The following is a 15,929-nucleotide window of genomic DNA, read 5'->3' as shown; positions in this document are numbered from 1 at the left end:
CTGAATGCCATCTATACTGTACAACTTCCATACATGTTAAAGAGTTGCTTCAGCCAGACTACATTCCTGACTATTATCCTGCTGCCTGGACCACAGTTTCTAAACAAGGTGGTATAAAAAGAATAAAGAAAAAGAAAAAGCGGTCCAAATGCCCCTTCGTTTCACAAGAGGCAAAGACAATAGATGTTAATGTTTCTGACGCAGATGGGTAAAACAATAAAAACCATCCCCAGGAAGACAATGTAAACTATTTCTCCAGAGCTCAAAGGCCCCCAAAGTCGGAGTCTCAGCAGCCTGGTCTTTCCCTCCGTTTTTCTCCATCTTTCTCTCTAGGGTTTTGGCCTCGGCATGGATCCTTGGAAAACATCAAACGGCAGCATCAAAAGCACTGAGGGCCCGATTAGTATTCTACACACCGCTGCCTTCTGTCGACGAGGGCGAGCTCTCCTTCGCCTTCTCTTGAGATGTTTTCAAGTGTAAATATATTTAATACAAAGCAGATCCTTTTCAAAGGGCAGCATCAGAGCCCAGCAGTGTTTGGTGTAATTGGGGACAAGTAGGCATTAGCGTGTGATCTTTGAATTGCTAGGGCATGTTGCAGTGGTTGTTAGCATGAGAAATACAGTCCCATGTGGAATATCAGATGCAAAAGAAAGTAGAATGATATTTGTGATGCCAGAATTCTAGCGGTAGCCAAGTGGTATTGGTTAGCAAGGTTTATAGGGCAAGGCTAAACAGTGCCAGGCACTACTCACTATTTATGTCAATCAATTTTCAATGGAACAACATTTATGAGATCATTTGTACATTGAGATGCCAAAGACTATTGTCTAAATTACAAATTGCATCATATTATAAACATGTTAAATAGATTTAGACATCACAAAAAAAAGAAAGTACTTTTATTTGTGGCGTAAAAGTGTCGTAGGAGGGACTATGTCTCAAACTGACCTCCATGACATTTAACTACCGTCAGCTGAAAGGAGTCTGAACTTCAGACTGTCTGGACCCAGATTATAGCTTGTGATATTAGAGGGGAGGGAGTGGTGTCCCACTATCACTGTGACCCCTTTAATGGCGTCGGCTCATTGTTCAAAGAACAGGAGCGGCCATAATCCTCAGCTCATAGACTGAGCGACTCTGTCCCGGCCTGTGTGCGTCTCTCTCTCGCTCTCTCTCCCCGTGTGCACACAGTACAGTATGTGCACATTCGTGTGGGTCAACGTGTTTGTTTGTGAGAGGAAACAACAACAAAAAAAGAGGGAGAGCAGTGTGTGATCTTAGTCCTAGCACAGTGAGTGAGGGTGTAACCATTAGAAGCCCCTCACATTCCTCAAGACAGGCTGACTGTGCTGCCAACTGTGGTTTAGGGGGCTGGAGACCCACAGACAGGATGGAGTCTCGCAATACAAAAGAGAAACAATTTGGCTCCTCAACTCAATAACATAGCCTTAGGCCATAAGGGGGAGAAGGGGAGAGAGGGAGAGGGCTTGAAGTCTCGGGGTGAGTGGAGAGGTTGGAAGACTTTTGATCCTCAGTTATGACACATTGGTTCATAACTACAGCTCGTCTCAAGCCTCAGACTCATTCCCATGATCAACATTATTAATATGCCTGTGGCAGCCAAAGGTCCAGGCCACTCCTGTGTAGTTGTGCCAAAAAAACAATTCACAGGAATTTCACAGCATCTTAAAACTGTATTACAGATGAAATGTGGAAAACATGCCCGTTTTCATGTTCCATTATACACTGACCCGAATACGAACGGGTCCTGAACCGTTTCCTATCCGGGAAGGTTGATGAATATGTATTTACTGTATACAAGGAGCCCTTCATGGACCTTTATGGAGACATATTGGATAGTAGCGATGACAGCTCGGCAGTTCCCTTTATGCTAATATGACCCGATACAATGCGTCGTTACATTAGGCATTGTAGTCTCTCTCTTAAATAAAAAAAGCATTTTCAAGAAGAGCTGTGTGACACAAAATCCTGGAGTTTCTCAACAATAATTTCCTTTGCAGAGGGGCGTTACAAAACGTGAATTCAATCACATCCAGTGTGAAGAAAACATGTTTACTATAACGTTTTCCAGGCGAGCAGACAGACCGACACAAGACGGACTCTGTCACCAAACAGCACACATACCAGTACGCTTTGTTTGTTTTGGTATCTAATACACACTTCCTTTAGTTTGCCCTTTTAAGTAGAACATGGAACACGAAATACACAGAGATATCGCTTCATATTTCTATGACGGCGGAAAAATATATTGCTTCAATGTGTTCACCAATTGAATTAAAAGTGGCTTTTTTTATACTTTGTTCAGCATTTCGTAGTCTTCACAAGGTATATTTTGATGGATAGCAGTTGGTGTTTTGTGGCTTACCCTCAGGGAAACACCAAATGCAACAACACTAACAGCTGATGAATGATATCTTTGCCATTTTGTTGATATCACAGCTTCTTGGGTCCACTTAGGTTTCACTCTATAATAAAATGATTGCCTGTTATTTATATATGGCATGAAATGTGTAACCATAAATCATTCTATTTGTCACAAGCAAACCGTTCCAAAATAATACTTCTACTGGGAACCACAGAGGAAAAGAAAAGACGAAGCTTTTCCCACACCCAATGCCGCACTCAAGATCAGCCGGAGCTGTCAGTGGTGTTACTCTGTGCAACTCCACTGGGTTTGTTGCTCAACATTGTGTATTTACATTGTTCTGCATTGGCAGGAAAGTGCAGAAGACTATTTCAGTTTGCAATATTGTCTTTTCATGGGTGTATTGACTCTACCCACATGAGCCTTGATCATCATCTCCGCAAAGCCAAGAAATGGTCAAGTTAAAAACATGTTTATGACTGTTGTAACCATGGCTCCAGATTCAGAGAAGCCTGTTGCGATACTCACATTCTCATAAAGAGCTTGTAGAGTCTCCAGATCAACGACAGTGTTGTCCATGTTTAGGACGGCTGTGGATGGAAGGAGAGGACGACATGGTTAACGTGAATGTTGACCCTGAAGCATGTCGAGACCTCTCTCTGCTACCTTCGTGGAACACCGTTAACAAGTCAGAAATCAAAGCAACACAAACAGGCCTCCACTTCAGATTGTAACATTTTCTTTGGCTGAAACAACGATCACAAACATTGGCGGAACACTTTTTCCAATCTTTTGCCGCTGCTTATTATGCATGAAACAAGGTCAAAAATTCTCCATTTGCACAGCCCACGTCATGTGCTGTGACTTTTACATAGATATCGTCTCTCATCACGATAGCATAGAAGGGGCCGCTAACTAAAACATAAATACGGAGGTCTTAGAAATCTGTCAAAAAGGTACAAAGATCTGTGTTTGAACTCCTGTGTTTGAATTCCTGGTGTCGCCTTTTTGTCTCGGCGCGAGGACCTGGCGCCCGTGAGCATTAATCCTTTGAAAGTAAATGTTTAAAGACAAACAGAGCCCGAGGGTCTGGGGTGTTGAGGCTGAGGTGTTGCTGTATGCACAATCACCCAGCGAAGCACTCCACACCTATATATGTATTTTGCCGTGCTGTGGGTGTCCAAATGAGTGACGTTGTTTTGATCTGCTCATTTGCTGTTGAGGTATAGGGGGAAAACGGCGAGTGTCAGAGGGGATAAAAGGAACTCGGGAGTAATTTACTCAATTCATAGTGTTTACGTTGCACATCTTGTGCTTGGAGTCTGTGACTTGACTTCTTATAAGCTTTTCATTGACTTAACTTAAGCAAACAAGAATAAAGAGCAGCACCAGAAAAACACAAATAGAGAAATGTCAGGCAATTGGGAAAAGAAATGCGTGGAGTAATTATTGTTCTGATGCAGTCAGTTCGGTCTGGTGTTTTTAGCCTCGATATTTCTTTCTCTCCCTTCATCCTTCTTAATCTCTCTTAAAATGGGCAAATCCACCACAGCTCTTTGCTGTCACCTTCTCACCTCTTCACACTATTTTCTCTTCCAAAGCCACCACAGAAATAACTTCCTCCTCTTTGAGTCTCTCCCCGTTTTTGTTTCTCGCACTCTTCTCTTGTTACCATTTGGTTTTCATTACTATCAGAACCAGAGTCTGGCTGGCTGGTTTGATTGGAGACAGCTTTTTTATATTATTTTAAAAGAGACATGGGTGAAAGCCGTATCATCACTCTCACAGACCGTACAACCAAAAGCCAGACCCATGTGCCTGGGTCTACCCCGACTACCACATTCAACCCCAGCATGGCGCCGGCAACCACCATCTAATGCTGCGACTGGCGCTCAAAAGCCTCATAGGAAGCAAACACCGCATCGAGGTGTCCTATGAAACATGCAGAGTGTTGGCCAAGTCTCACACCAAACAACTACAGCTGGGAGGAGAATAGAAATAGGTCTCCACGCTGTGCAGTTGCCATAAAAGACATGGTCTAAATCAAATATTTAGAAGTTGTTTTTCTCAGAGATATTAAAAAGGTACGATATGATGCCTACTCATTGTCTTCATCATGGAATAAAGGGGAAGTAAAACAATGATTCACTGCACTGAAAAGGGACAATTATGTAGTTTTGATGAATCTGTCTTTTGTAAACGCATTGTGATTCGATTCTTTAGTCATTTGAAACCTCTAACGACACAAGAGAACTGAGATTTCAGGAATGGAAAAACAGCAGCATTGCTGATATATAGTCTTTGGTGAAATAATTAGTATTTTAATGGTTATAAGTATTCACGCCTGAATCATTCATTTAAAATCAATTAAAAAAAAAAAAAATTCTAGGGTGACTTTGTTTGTGCAAGGCAGAGAGATATCTATCTGAGCAATGATATACTGAAGTTTCCAATCAGCGCTAATTATGCACTTTGGCTAAAACTGTCCTAACATCGGAGATGAATGACAGTGCTGATGAGAGAGGCCCTCGCTTGCCCTCCCACTCTGACCTGAGATGGATGCACCAACAACTGCGATATTCTCAAAGCAGTTTTGGGGGATTTTCACTCTTCTGGTCTAAATGTCAGTCAGACCAAAACAGCCCAACAGATCAACCGTTTACTGCGACAAGTGTATAAAACGTACCCACCACGGTTTCTGCAGTGCACATTTATTGTAATGCAACCTGCAGCTGCCATTGAGATAAAGAGGTGAAGCTGTAATAAAGGCTTCACCGTAGGAGGACTGAAAAGGATGGGGAGATGAGGGAGTGTTTAGACATATGGATGAGCGAAGACTGGAGAGCAATCAGAGAGTAACTAAAACAGGAAAACAGTCTGTTCCCATCAACATCTCCTGAATGAGTCCAACAAAGCCGCTTAGACAAGATGGTGACAACTCATCATAGAAAGAAAGACAGAGCGCCTCAGAGAAACATGATGTGGATGTTAGATGGGGAGAGATTATGCAAAATGAGAGCAAGGAAAGGGGGAGAGGAACAAAGGGAAAACCCTTTCAGATGCCTCACGACATTATGACTCGTGATAAAGTTAAGCATTAGAAAGAGGTTTAAGCTTTGTCAATGACCTCAGCCAACACTCAATCTTACTCGCTTCTTCGTAGAGTGAAAAAAAAAGTATGTTTTTAATAATAAACTGGAATAGTCGCACAAAAAAAAAAAAGTGACCAACATTTCAATGCATCAAGAAATTATAGAAGTAAGTTAGTGCCTCCCCTACACACCTGGAGATAATAATAACAATTTACAATAACAACAATAGTAGTAAATCACATAAATGGCACAACATACACAGACAGCAATAACGGCGGTGGTCCCAGTGTAAATGCTTTTTTTTTTCTTTAACCTGCGTTTTTTTAAATACACACATACATACACTTTTTGGTGTATAAAATACAGGTAAATTAGGTAGGTAATTAATCACTGAAAAATCCCTTACAGATCTATTTTCTCCACATTTACTGTAGTAACGTACAGAACATAACTTATCCTTCCAGTGTGCGGACAAATCCATTATTTTAATGCAATCTGTGTAACAAAGTTCTTCTCATAGAGTTATTAGTCCAGATATATGACCCCACGATAAAACTTACAGTTCTGGATGTCCTTCATATCAAGATGAATGCTGGACATCAGAATACCCACAGCCTGTGACCGCTTGTTGTTCAAGAGCTTCATCACCTAAGAGTTGACAAGACAAAGATATATATATATATATCATATATCATGACATAATGCGCACACACACATGCAGACAACACATTTAATAAATAAAAGACAGGAACATCACTCCCCTTTATCAGGGAAGAAAAATAAGACCTTTCACCTGCAAACAGTCAAATTAAAACATTGTTTAAGATGAATTATTCTGAATGATTCTTTTTCTCTAATTCTCCACATCCATCCTCTTTCAGTCGTACATATGAAACCTTTTACGCAATAATAAATGGACGATGATCACATGAAGTCCTGCGACGGATTACAACAGAGAATCCCGATGGTTTCGATTACATTGAATTTCATGGAATTGTGCAATGCGGGGATTTATTTTCTTCCCCAAAGCGGACGTGACGTGAAAACTATCGTATCCAAAAGCTGCAATATTCCCAAAGGTTAGCTGAATGGTGACAACTTTCCACTCGTCAAATAGCCCGGATTTGAATATCAAGCCAGTGTTGTTATTAAGCATCCAAAGGGGTGGGGTGGGGGGGTGGGGGGGGGGAGGGTTATGAATCACAGTTCGCCTGAGTAAGCAGAAGTGTGCACGGGAAGAGTAGTGAAGGCACGAGATAGGAAACCATAGCCTACTGTGACCCAGACAGAACGCTTCCATCTAAACCAGATCACACAGACCACAGAGCTCTCAAACACACAGGAAGTTAGGTCACCAGTCCCCAACTGCCTCCATGTTCCCAGCTCAGCCACAGCTCCGAGGGACAGGCCGGGAAGGATATGACGCTCAATGACTTCTACGGTGAGATTGCGATAGCTGGTGTAGGGTAGCTGTTTAATGCCAGTGAAATAATAATAAATATTATACATTACGGCACTACTCACTATTACATACATTTACATTAAACAGAGTTCAGTGGTTTACAGAGTTGCCTGATATCACTTTACACTTTTTTCATTAATGTAAAAATGCTCTCGCGGTTTATCAGTAGTATTATATCATAATGAAACACAGCTGGATTCATGAACCACTACAGTTGGAGAAATTATTTTCATAAGCCTTTTTTGAGGACAACAAAACAACCAAAATGTGCTGCGTCTTTCAGCAGTCTCATGAGATCCATATGTCTGGGTCACATTATGTTGATCTTTTGATTCATTTAGCATTGGCCAATATGGACTTTCAACAATCCCAAAAAGAGAAACAATGCACTGATGTACAACTTGTCCTAATGAAAAAACCTCAAAAGAGTCCTGAAAATAAAACAGTGTGCACGTTTCCAGTTAACTTTGGGATCAAGTTCAAACTGTGAATAAGACTTTATATTGTGTGATGTTGTAAATACATTTTAAATATACTCTAGGCCTGTTTTATCACCTCACATTCTGAAACATGAGAAATGGATTGAATACAAACAGTTCTGCAGAATCCACATATTGATTGACAGTCTGCACAATAGCCAGATGGTACAACAATAACAGTGGTGTCACCACTCTACTTATGACCTCTTATGATTTGTTTTAATTCCTATGATCATTGATTTGTAATTTAGGTAATTTCTCAAACACAAATGGCAAACATCCCCAAGCTTGAGCATCTTAATTGTGAGGATTTTAGAATTCTGTGATCACACATTTTATATACATTTGTGTTTTGGTCTGCTGCTTGGATAAAAAGAGGATTTATTACTGTGTTCTAACAATTTATCAACCAAACGATTAATACACTAATTTAGAAAGAAATCACAAAATTAGTCAAAAATGATTAGTTGCAGCCCTCATGCCTATCCTTGACCATGCTTATAAGAACTCCTCATTCACACAGGGTGTAAAAAGTCTTGAGGAGACCTTAGCTGCATATAGCATTCATTCAACCAGAAGTGAAAACACACACACACACACACACACACAAATCTTCAATCTCAAACCGATTCTCCTCACATTAGTCCAGCAGCATGGCTGCACTGCACCTCTGTCTGAAAGGGCCAGCAGCGTGTACAGAGCTGTACACGCTGTGAACTTCTTTAGACAGCAGGTCAACACTTGACACTGGGCGATGATAGCATTTCCCATCTGACACTGATGTCAGCGGAGGCTTTTCCACCGGCAAAGTACTGACGTCAAAGCTGCTCTCTCGTGGTAGCTCTGAAAAGGATGCTTCCCATCAGCGAGACACACAGGAGGATGGGAAGAGCTGCAAGTAATAGGAGATAGGATCTATCGTCTTGAGGCCTGGGGACGGTCCTTGTGAGCTGGAAATGTCAAAAGCTGGCTCCAAATTGGGGCCTGTCACAGCTCTGCCTATGTTTTTATTTTTTAACATTTTCAGCACTATTGTTGTGATGGAGAACATCCACAGCAGCAGCATCATGGAGCGAGGACCGAGGGAATTCAACCCACACCCTCCTCAATGTGTCTCTCGTCCCTCTCTATTTAGCAAAACAACACGAGCTACTGCACGATGTGGGAGCAGACTTCTGCGGAGCCTCACCAAGGAATAATAATATTTTAATAAAGAGTGCGACACTCATTCGCGTTATCTCTTATTTCTAGACTCGCCGGTGTCAATTCCCTCCATTAGGTTTCTCATATGTTGAAGAAACCATCCGACGTCTCCTGGAGTGCCAACATGCTTGACGACGGCTATTTCTGAAGAGCGTTTGAAAAGGAATCCCTGTGTGAGAGAAGGATTTTCTCGTGAAGGGCAAACCCACTTAGCTTATCTACCGTTTCCCCACATTGCTGTTGACTTGTGTGTTCCATTGGATCAAAGCTTCAAGGTGATTTTTTTTCCTCCCCTCTCATGTGCTACACATAAGGGCTTTAACTAAGCTACTGCAGTTACCAAGTAACTTCCTGGGATGTGCATATTCCTCATGAAACACGCTTGTGGCTGATGTTCCAGCGTATGCTGCATTTTTCTTACACAGGACTTTTCACAGCTTGAAGATCACATAAATCTCCTGAACAATCAAGTGAACCCATGAAAGGATTTACACAGTACACACAGAGGCCGGGGCTCAGCAGGTCTCAGATATACAGTTTCTTCATGTCAAAGTCAGTGGTGGGGAGTAGTTTGACTCAATTACTCTGCTCCATTGTGAGGTACTTGTATTCTTCTATTACGCTGCATTGATCAGGGAAATATTGTTCTTTCTACTCCCCTTCATTTATTTGATAATTATAGATTCTGATTTTACACAAAGAACTAAACTTATAAAATCCAACAACATTTTTTTAAATTAAACCAGTCTTACATTTGAACGCTGCAGGCAAAATAAATGCAGTTGACAATAAAACCATGATGAAATCAACTTTTACACACCTTGGACCATGTGGCATCAACAAATACAGCTTTGGAAGTTTAGAAACAAAGAAATGATGTAATGTGGCGTCAGAAACTTGGAACTTTTAGTTTTATATTTTGGTGTTGAGTTTCAATTCATCACTTCCCATAAACTAAGAAGATTTCCGACTAACGTCCACTCTTGAGACCAATATTTCATCTCGGCAACAACCGTCTGGTGTACATACTGGGTCTCAATTAGAGGGGTGAAACGCTCGTCCCCGGAGCGACATTATATGTGATTTAGACACAGCATTTGGACAAATAGTACATTAACGTATAAATCCTGACCAAAGCAGCTTTAAATCGTAGATCAAATGTTTGACTTGTAGATTGATGTAATGGCATGAAGGGCTTTGGGGAGGCAAACAGTCTGACTATTAAACTAAGTCATACAGAAAGCACAATAGGAGGAACCACATCATGAAATACCGCTCTCTCCCTCCCTCCTTTTTTCCTCTTCTCCCCACCCTCACTCCCCCCCCCTCTCTCTCTCTCTCTCAACAGTCATCACCGTCGTGAGGTTTCCTCACCGCACGCGAGACATTGGCTCGGTGCCACTGGATGGTCACGGGGGAGTCGGGTGGGAGCCAGAGCTCACACCACATAATAACTGTCTGGCTGAAGCAGTTCCTCCTGTCACTCAAAGAAACCCAGAGAGCGACAGAGAGGAGAAATGGAAAGGAACGGGGCATCAGAGGAGTGAGAGTGAAGATGGGGAAAAGCCCTGAAGAGAAACCATATTTGGTGATCCAGGGGGTAGAGACACAGACACACACACACACACACACACACACACACACACACACACACACTACCTGCTTAGCCTTGGACTTGCTGATGGTGTCTGAAATTGGCTTTTTCTTCTCCTTCACAGAACTTTTGGAGAAAAGTTCCACAAATTCTTTAAAGTCCACACTCGGTTCGTCGATTGTCTCCCACACCAGTGAGCCAATGGGTCTAAAGATAGGAACAGAGGAATTAGTAGAGGAGCAATGACATTTAAGGTTTAATCTGCCATGTATTGTTTGAAAAATTACAGCCAAGTCCACTATTATAGTATAACTCATGTTTTTAAGTCACCACAAATCTGCTGTTTTACAAGTACTCATTTGTCCACTCATACAAATCCATTTGTCAAATCAGTCAGCCAACAAATAACATTTAGAAGTCAGCATCAAGTTCCTCACTTGCAAGTAAATCAAGTAGTCTATTTCTAGATGTTTATTTAGCTACAATTTTCCAAGCCTTATTAAGGAAAGAAAACCTGGTTCAAGTAAATTCAGTACTGACCACAAAGCCTGGACTGCATCACTTTCATTTTCCACAAGGTTAGCATCTCTATTGCTGTTAGAGCACGTGGCGATCTTAATCTTAAGTGGACAAGCTTCCTCTCAATTCTCTACTGTTCAGAGAATACCTCTGTGCAAATGATCCGTATCTATCAAACAGCATATCCTTACTTCTTAGCATTCAGCTGTATCCGTGTCCAGTAGAGGGGCTTCATTGGCTTGGGGGGCTCTATCGCAGCCTTGGCAGGGGCAGCTTCCTGGTACATCATGGAGGGCATGGGGCCTGGTGGTGGTGGAGGCCCAAAGCCTGGGGGTGGAGGAGGGGGGCCCATTCCAGGCGGAGGGGGTGGTGGAGGTGGGCCCATACCCGGCGGAGGGGGTCCGAAACCGGGCGTAGGAGGAGGTGGTGGAGGTCCAAAACCTGGTGGTGGTGGTGGAGGAGGGGGAGGCGGTGGGGGACAAGGTCCAAACCCGGGTAAAGGCGGAGGAGGTGGTGGAGGAGGAGGAGGAGGAGGAGCACCATACCCTGTTAAAGGTGGTGGTGGTGGAGGAGGTGGGGGAGCTTGATGGGCGCTGCTCTGTTGCCTCTGTTGGCACGTGCAGACAAAGCTCTGTGTAGATTTGGGGATGGAGGATGAAATGGAAGATGACACGCTGCCTGATCCTCCGATGAAAGGCACGTCAAACTTAAACCCCTCCTCCACAGGTGAGGTCTGGACAGACGCCTCCTGGCTCATCTTTCCCAGGCTTCCTCCTCTCATCTGTGAGGCCTTGTGGTGGCCATCGCCCAGAGCTCCCATATTATCACCGCTGCCCTTTGCCAAGGAGGCCTGCTGGCCCTGCAACACAGCAATCTTAATCCGCAGGTCATCTACAGTCCTCTCCAGCTGAGGGATGGGGCCGCTTTCATCCTCTGAGGATGACTGACCTGACTTCAACCTGCTAGATTCTGTCTGTCAGTGAACAAAAACAAAGATTTTAACCATGCATACAACTACAAATGGTTCACAAATGGAAACTGAAGAAAAATAAAACCCATGAGTCAGGGCTTTTACTCCATGACAACTTCTTTAAAAGCAGGTAGACTAGCATTTATTTTACTCCAAATGTTAAAAAGGAGACATACAAATTAGTTGTTAAATCTCGGATACATTGTAATTCAATAAATTACACTCTATAAACAGTGCAACACCCACAGCTCAGGGAGTTTTGTGACAGAGCTGCGAGCTAACGGAAGGTCAAGAAAGTATATTATGTCTAGACTCCATCAGACCTCTGGCTCCAGACTGGTTAGAGCAGGGATGAGGGGATACCGAGAGATTTAACCCCAGAGACAGTGAGTCTCGTTGGGCCTCAGATGGGGAGGGCTTGTGTCTGCTAGTACACATTCCCCAGTTGTGGTCACATCGTTGAATCTTAAGGAGACTGTTCAGTCAACATGGCCTTCCTAATTTATTAACTCTTCCTGGAAACAGTGAGGGTCACTGCGATGGTCTCACAAGTATTTCAAGGCGAGCCTGACCTCTAGTGGACGAAGAACGCTTTACAGCCAAAAGACAGAGGTTTACCATAGTCCTCAACATTTTTGACAGGTTGCACACATCATGTTGTTGCTTTTAAGTCGAATATGCATCAAATAAAATCCTCAACAATTGCATTCTTCAATGCCTCATAATTGTGTATGGACACAATGGATTGTATTTCAAAATACACATTTCTCAATGTCCTTTTTTTCTGCTCTTCACTCAAAATACTATACTAAAAAATGTCAAATCACTTTGCCATGCTAATGTCAGCAGGAGGAAAAAGGAAGCGCATCTTGGAATACATCCAAGTCTCAAACGTATAACATGACTCTGTGTGGTCTGTAAATACCCTTTATTTACAGTTTGTACTGAACATTGTGCAATATCTTCTATATTTGGGCATTCTATCAAATTGGTATATCAAAATATATTTTATGGCTAAATCGAATTTGTGTCTCCACTTTTTAATAATAATAAAACTCCACTGCATGGAATTAATCATTAAGACATTTCTTGCTGAAAGATGTATTCAGATGTATTATGAACACAATACTGTACTCTCTCATACTGTATTCATGCGATTGGTTAGAAATGGGACATTGAACCAACAGACCATATCAGACCGGGCCTTCCTACTGTAAAGTGCGTTGAGATGTACACAGGATTCAACCAACCTGAGAGCGGAGAGCTCCCGATGTCTTGGCTGATGAATGATGCAAAGGTGATGTGAAGCCGTGTTCTCTGCCTGTGGTTCGCCCCCCATACAGTTCCCACAGGTGCGAAGACACTGGCAGGCCAACAGAAGCCCAGGTGTACAGCTGCTCCTCCTGCAAACGGTTTAGAAAACGAGCTTGAAAACAAAATCAACTGTAAATGAGATCAGATCCAAGGACAGATATTTGTGTTCAAAACTCCTTGCTCCCATTGAGGGCTACTAGCCACTGAATACATCGTACAGTGTGAAGAAATGATGGGATGAAGCATGATGAGAGTTTAACATCCAGCGGGGATACAAGTCAAATGGTAGCTTCATCGGCACATTTTAAGTGTGGAAACACTTTAGGATAATAAGCCGCAGTAGAACCATAAAGATTTTTCAGTTTAAATAGCCAATGTAGCACCCAGTAAAAAAACAAACTCATTGTCCTCTTCTTTATAGATTCAACGCTTCATGTCATTTCAGTACAATAATCAATGATTTGTACTTTGTGGGATTTCTGGCTTTCAAAATTAACTGTCTCCCCCTTTTCTCCCGAGACAGTGTGTTTTTCTCAGGACAAAAGCCATTAGCTGGATTATGGTAACCTGATCTACAGACAGAAAAACACACATGCAGACAGTCTTGTTTTCACAACTTTAGGGACATTACATTGACTTACATGACTTACGTGGAGCTTTATCCTAACCCTAACAGCTAAATCATACACTAATCTTAAACTTTACCCTTAAATGTAATGAGTTACAGTATACGGACATGCATTTTGACCCTATAAGGAAGGTGAGTCCCGACAATGTGACTGTTAACAGAACCACTGTCCCCACAACATGGGTAAAACACAACCGACCACCCACCCATACACACATACAGTACAGTACAAACATGCTATATTGATACTCATTAGTATTTATCCACTCAGCAATGCTTTTTCAAGTGAGAGAGGGAAGACATTTGATTCATACAGAGTTAGATACATGTCCTCCCCAAACTCCATTTTTGGACAGAAATTTTTTTTTTTAAAAAAGAGTATTTAATTTCAGGCGGTATGCAGAACCAGAAACCCACCACTCGTTAATTCTAGTAAAGCGGTGAAACTGGATACAATAACATATTTAGGTCACAAATTGGAAGACAAATAGGAGTTGAGAGATAAAGATGGAAATAAAAAGATTGCGTGGCGGAAAAAGAGAGGACAGAGGTGACGCAGGAAGATGGGATTTAACTGTTCAAGGAAAACAAATTTAAAAGATTGGAGGTATCAAAGGGAATGAAAAAGGTTGCAGAGGAGCAAAGACTGACTGTGAGGATATTTTTGTGTGATGAGCTGTAACATAGAAAGCAATAACAATTAGATCTGTACTCTGAATGGCAACAGAAAAGGCTATTTTTGAACAAGCCGATTAATGCAACTCCAGGGCAGGCAGAGGACACACAAAAAAAAAGAAGGTGGGGGGCAGGAGTGCAATCCCGTCCTACCCTGACATGGTGAGCTTTTTGCTGGGGAAGAGCAGCCTGAGCCCAAGGCACGTGGAGTTGTTACATAACATGGTCAGCAGATTGTGTGTGTGTGTGTGTGTCTGCTATTAATCCAGCCATGCGAGCAGATGCCTGAACATGTATGGGTGTCTGGGGCTGTCCTTTTGTGCGTGTATGCGTGCACGTGTGTGTGTATATATATATATATATATTTATTTAGAGTGCACATGTGGCCGAGTTGAACATAAAAAGAAAGTGCTCTGGGTTTGAGTCCTATTATGACTGCACAGTAGGGAAGCAGAATAATGACTATATTTCAGAGATTTGTATTTATGAGGAAAAAACAGAGCATGCGTGTTTAGTTGTTTATGCATGAACATGATTTGTACATGCTTTTATGTACATGATGTATAATGCACGTGTGGTGGGAGGGGCAGTGTGCAACTAGAGGCCAAAACTAATCTGCTCACATGATAATCAACAGACAAAACAACAAGACCAAGAGTCTACAACCATGCAACAGCTCTAGAAAAGAGATATTTCACTGGAAAAGGGACAACACTGTGTGGCGCTAACAAAAAAGTCATCCTCTGTCATAATGCAACATATTTCATGGCAAACCATCCAATAGTATATTTCAGTCTGAATCAAAATGGAGGGCAGATTAATACAGCCGTGTGGGCCAAACACATAAAAATAGCAATAAGGCTAAACAAGATCATTAAACTCATCTCATTGGGTGTAAAGAAGACACGAGAGACAAAGACGCATATAAAAGCTGAGCAGGCATTCCCATCCACACAAAGTAATACAGGATTAAACATACATGACACACTTTAAGGGTAGTGTATAAATATAATGTGCTCATAAGTCGTGTGTTAACTCAGTTTGGTTGTATGAGCAGCTACAGGGGGAAATGACGGCGTCTGTGTTGAACTGTGCCGGGTGATGTGATGCTCATGAGTTTAGGTCCGAGGAATTCATTACGGGAATGGAGAATTAAAGATTTATGAAATTACTTTTACTTTCTACATGCACCGCTGCTCTTCAGATAATGAAATGTCTCTGGGATGAATCACGGTAATACAGCAATAAATATGGAAACACAGATTTGATCATTTGAGTACATCATCTGATAAGCAAACGTCAACGAGTTCAGCATTTTGGCCATCTTGTTTTTTGTTGTTGTTGACAATGCAAGTTTAAGGAATGTCCACATTGGCTGCACTTTTCAGACCAAGAAGTCGGCGCCTGATGTCAAGTCACTTCAGAATTCAGCCACAGTCCTGCAGGACGATCGCTAACAACACGCATCACAACGTGGTCGGTTTCATCCACACTGAAGCAGTGGTGTCTCAGCTTTTGCCTCTGAGAGTGTGACATTTTGATCTCTGTACTTTTAACACAACCATTGAGTTGCTGATGCAGGGCAGCTCATGTCATCATTTTAG

General features: G+C 42.1%; 1 protein-coding gene across 1 annotated transcript in view; it reads right to left on the bottom strand.

Moving 5' to 3' along the window:
• Positions 1–15,929, bottom strand: part of LOC117744170 (formin-2) — a 34,789-nt gene that overhangs the window by 13,688 nt on the left and 5,172 nt on the right. Inside the window, exons 3-7 of the mRNA XM_034552317.1 lie at positions 12,959–13,111; positions 10,930–11,711; positions 10,285–10,426; positions 6,042–6,129; positions 2,918–2,979 (exon numbers count right to left, since the gene is read on the bottom strand). Coding sequence (XP_034408208.1) covers positions 2,918–2,979; positions 6,042–6,129; positions 10,285–10,426; positions 10,930–11,711; positions 12,959–13,111 — 1,227 coding nt within the window. The remainder of the gene's footprint in view (positions 1–2,917; positions 2,980–6,041; positions 6,130–10,284; positions 10,427–10,929; positions 11,712–12,958; positions 13,112–15,929) is intronic.

This window comes from Cyclopterus lumpus, chromosome 15, assembly GCF_009769545.1.
Source record: "Cyclopterus lumpus isolate fCycLum1 chromosome 15, fCycLum1.pri, whole genome shotgun sequence".
NCBI classification, from domain to species: domain Eukaryota; kingdom Metazoa; phylum Chordata; class Actinopteri; order Perciformes; family Cyclopteridae; genus Cyclopterus; species Cyclopterus lumpus.
This window is presented reverse-complemented; position numbering and strand designations above follow the sequence as displayed.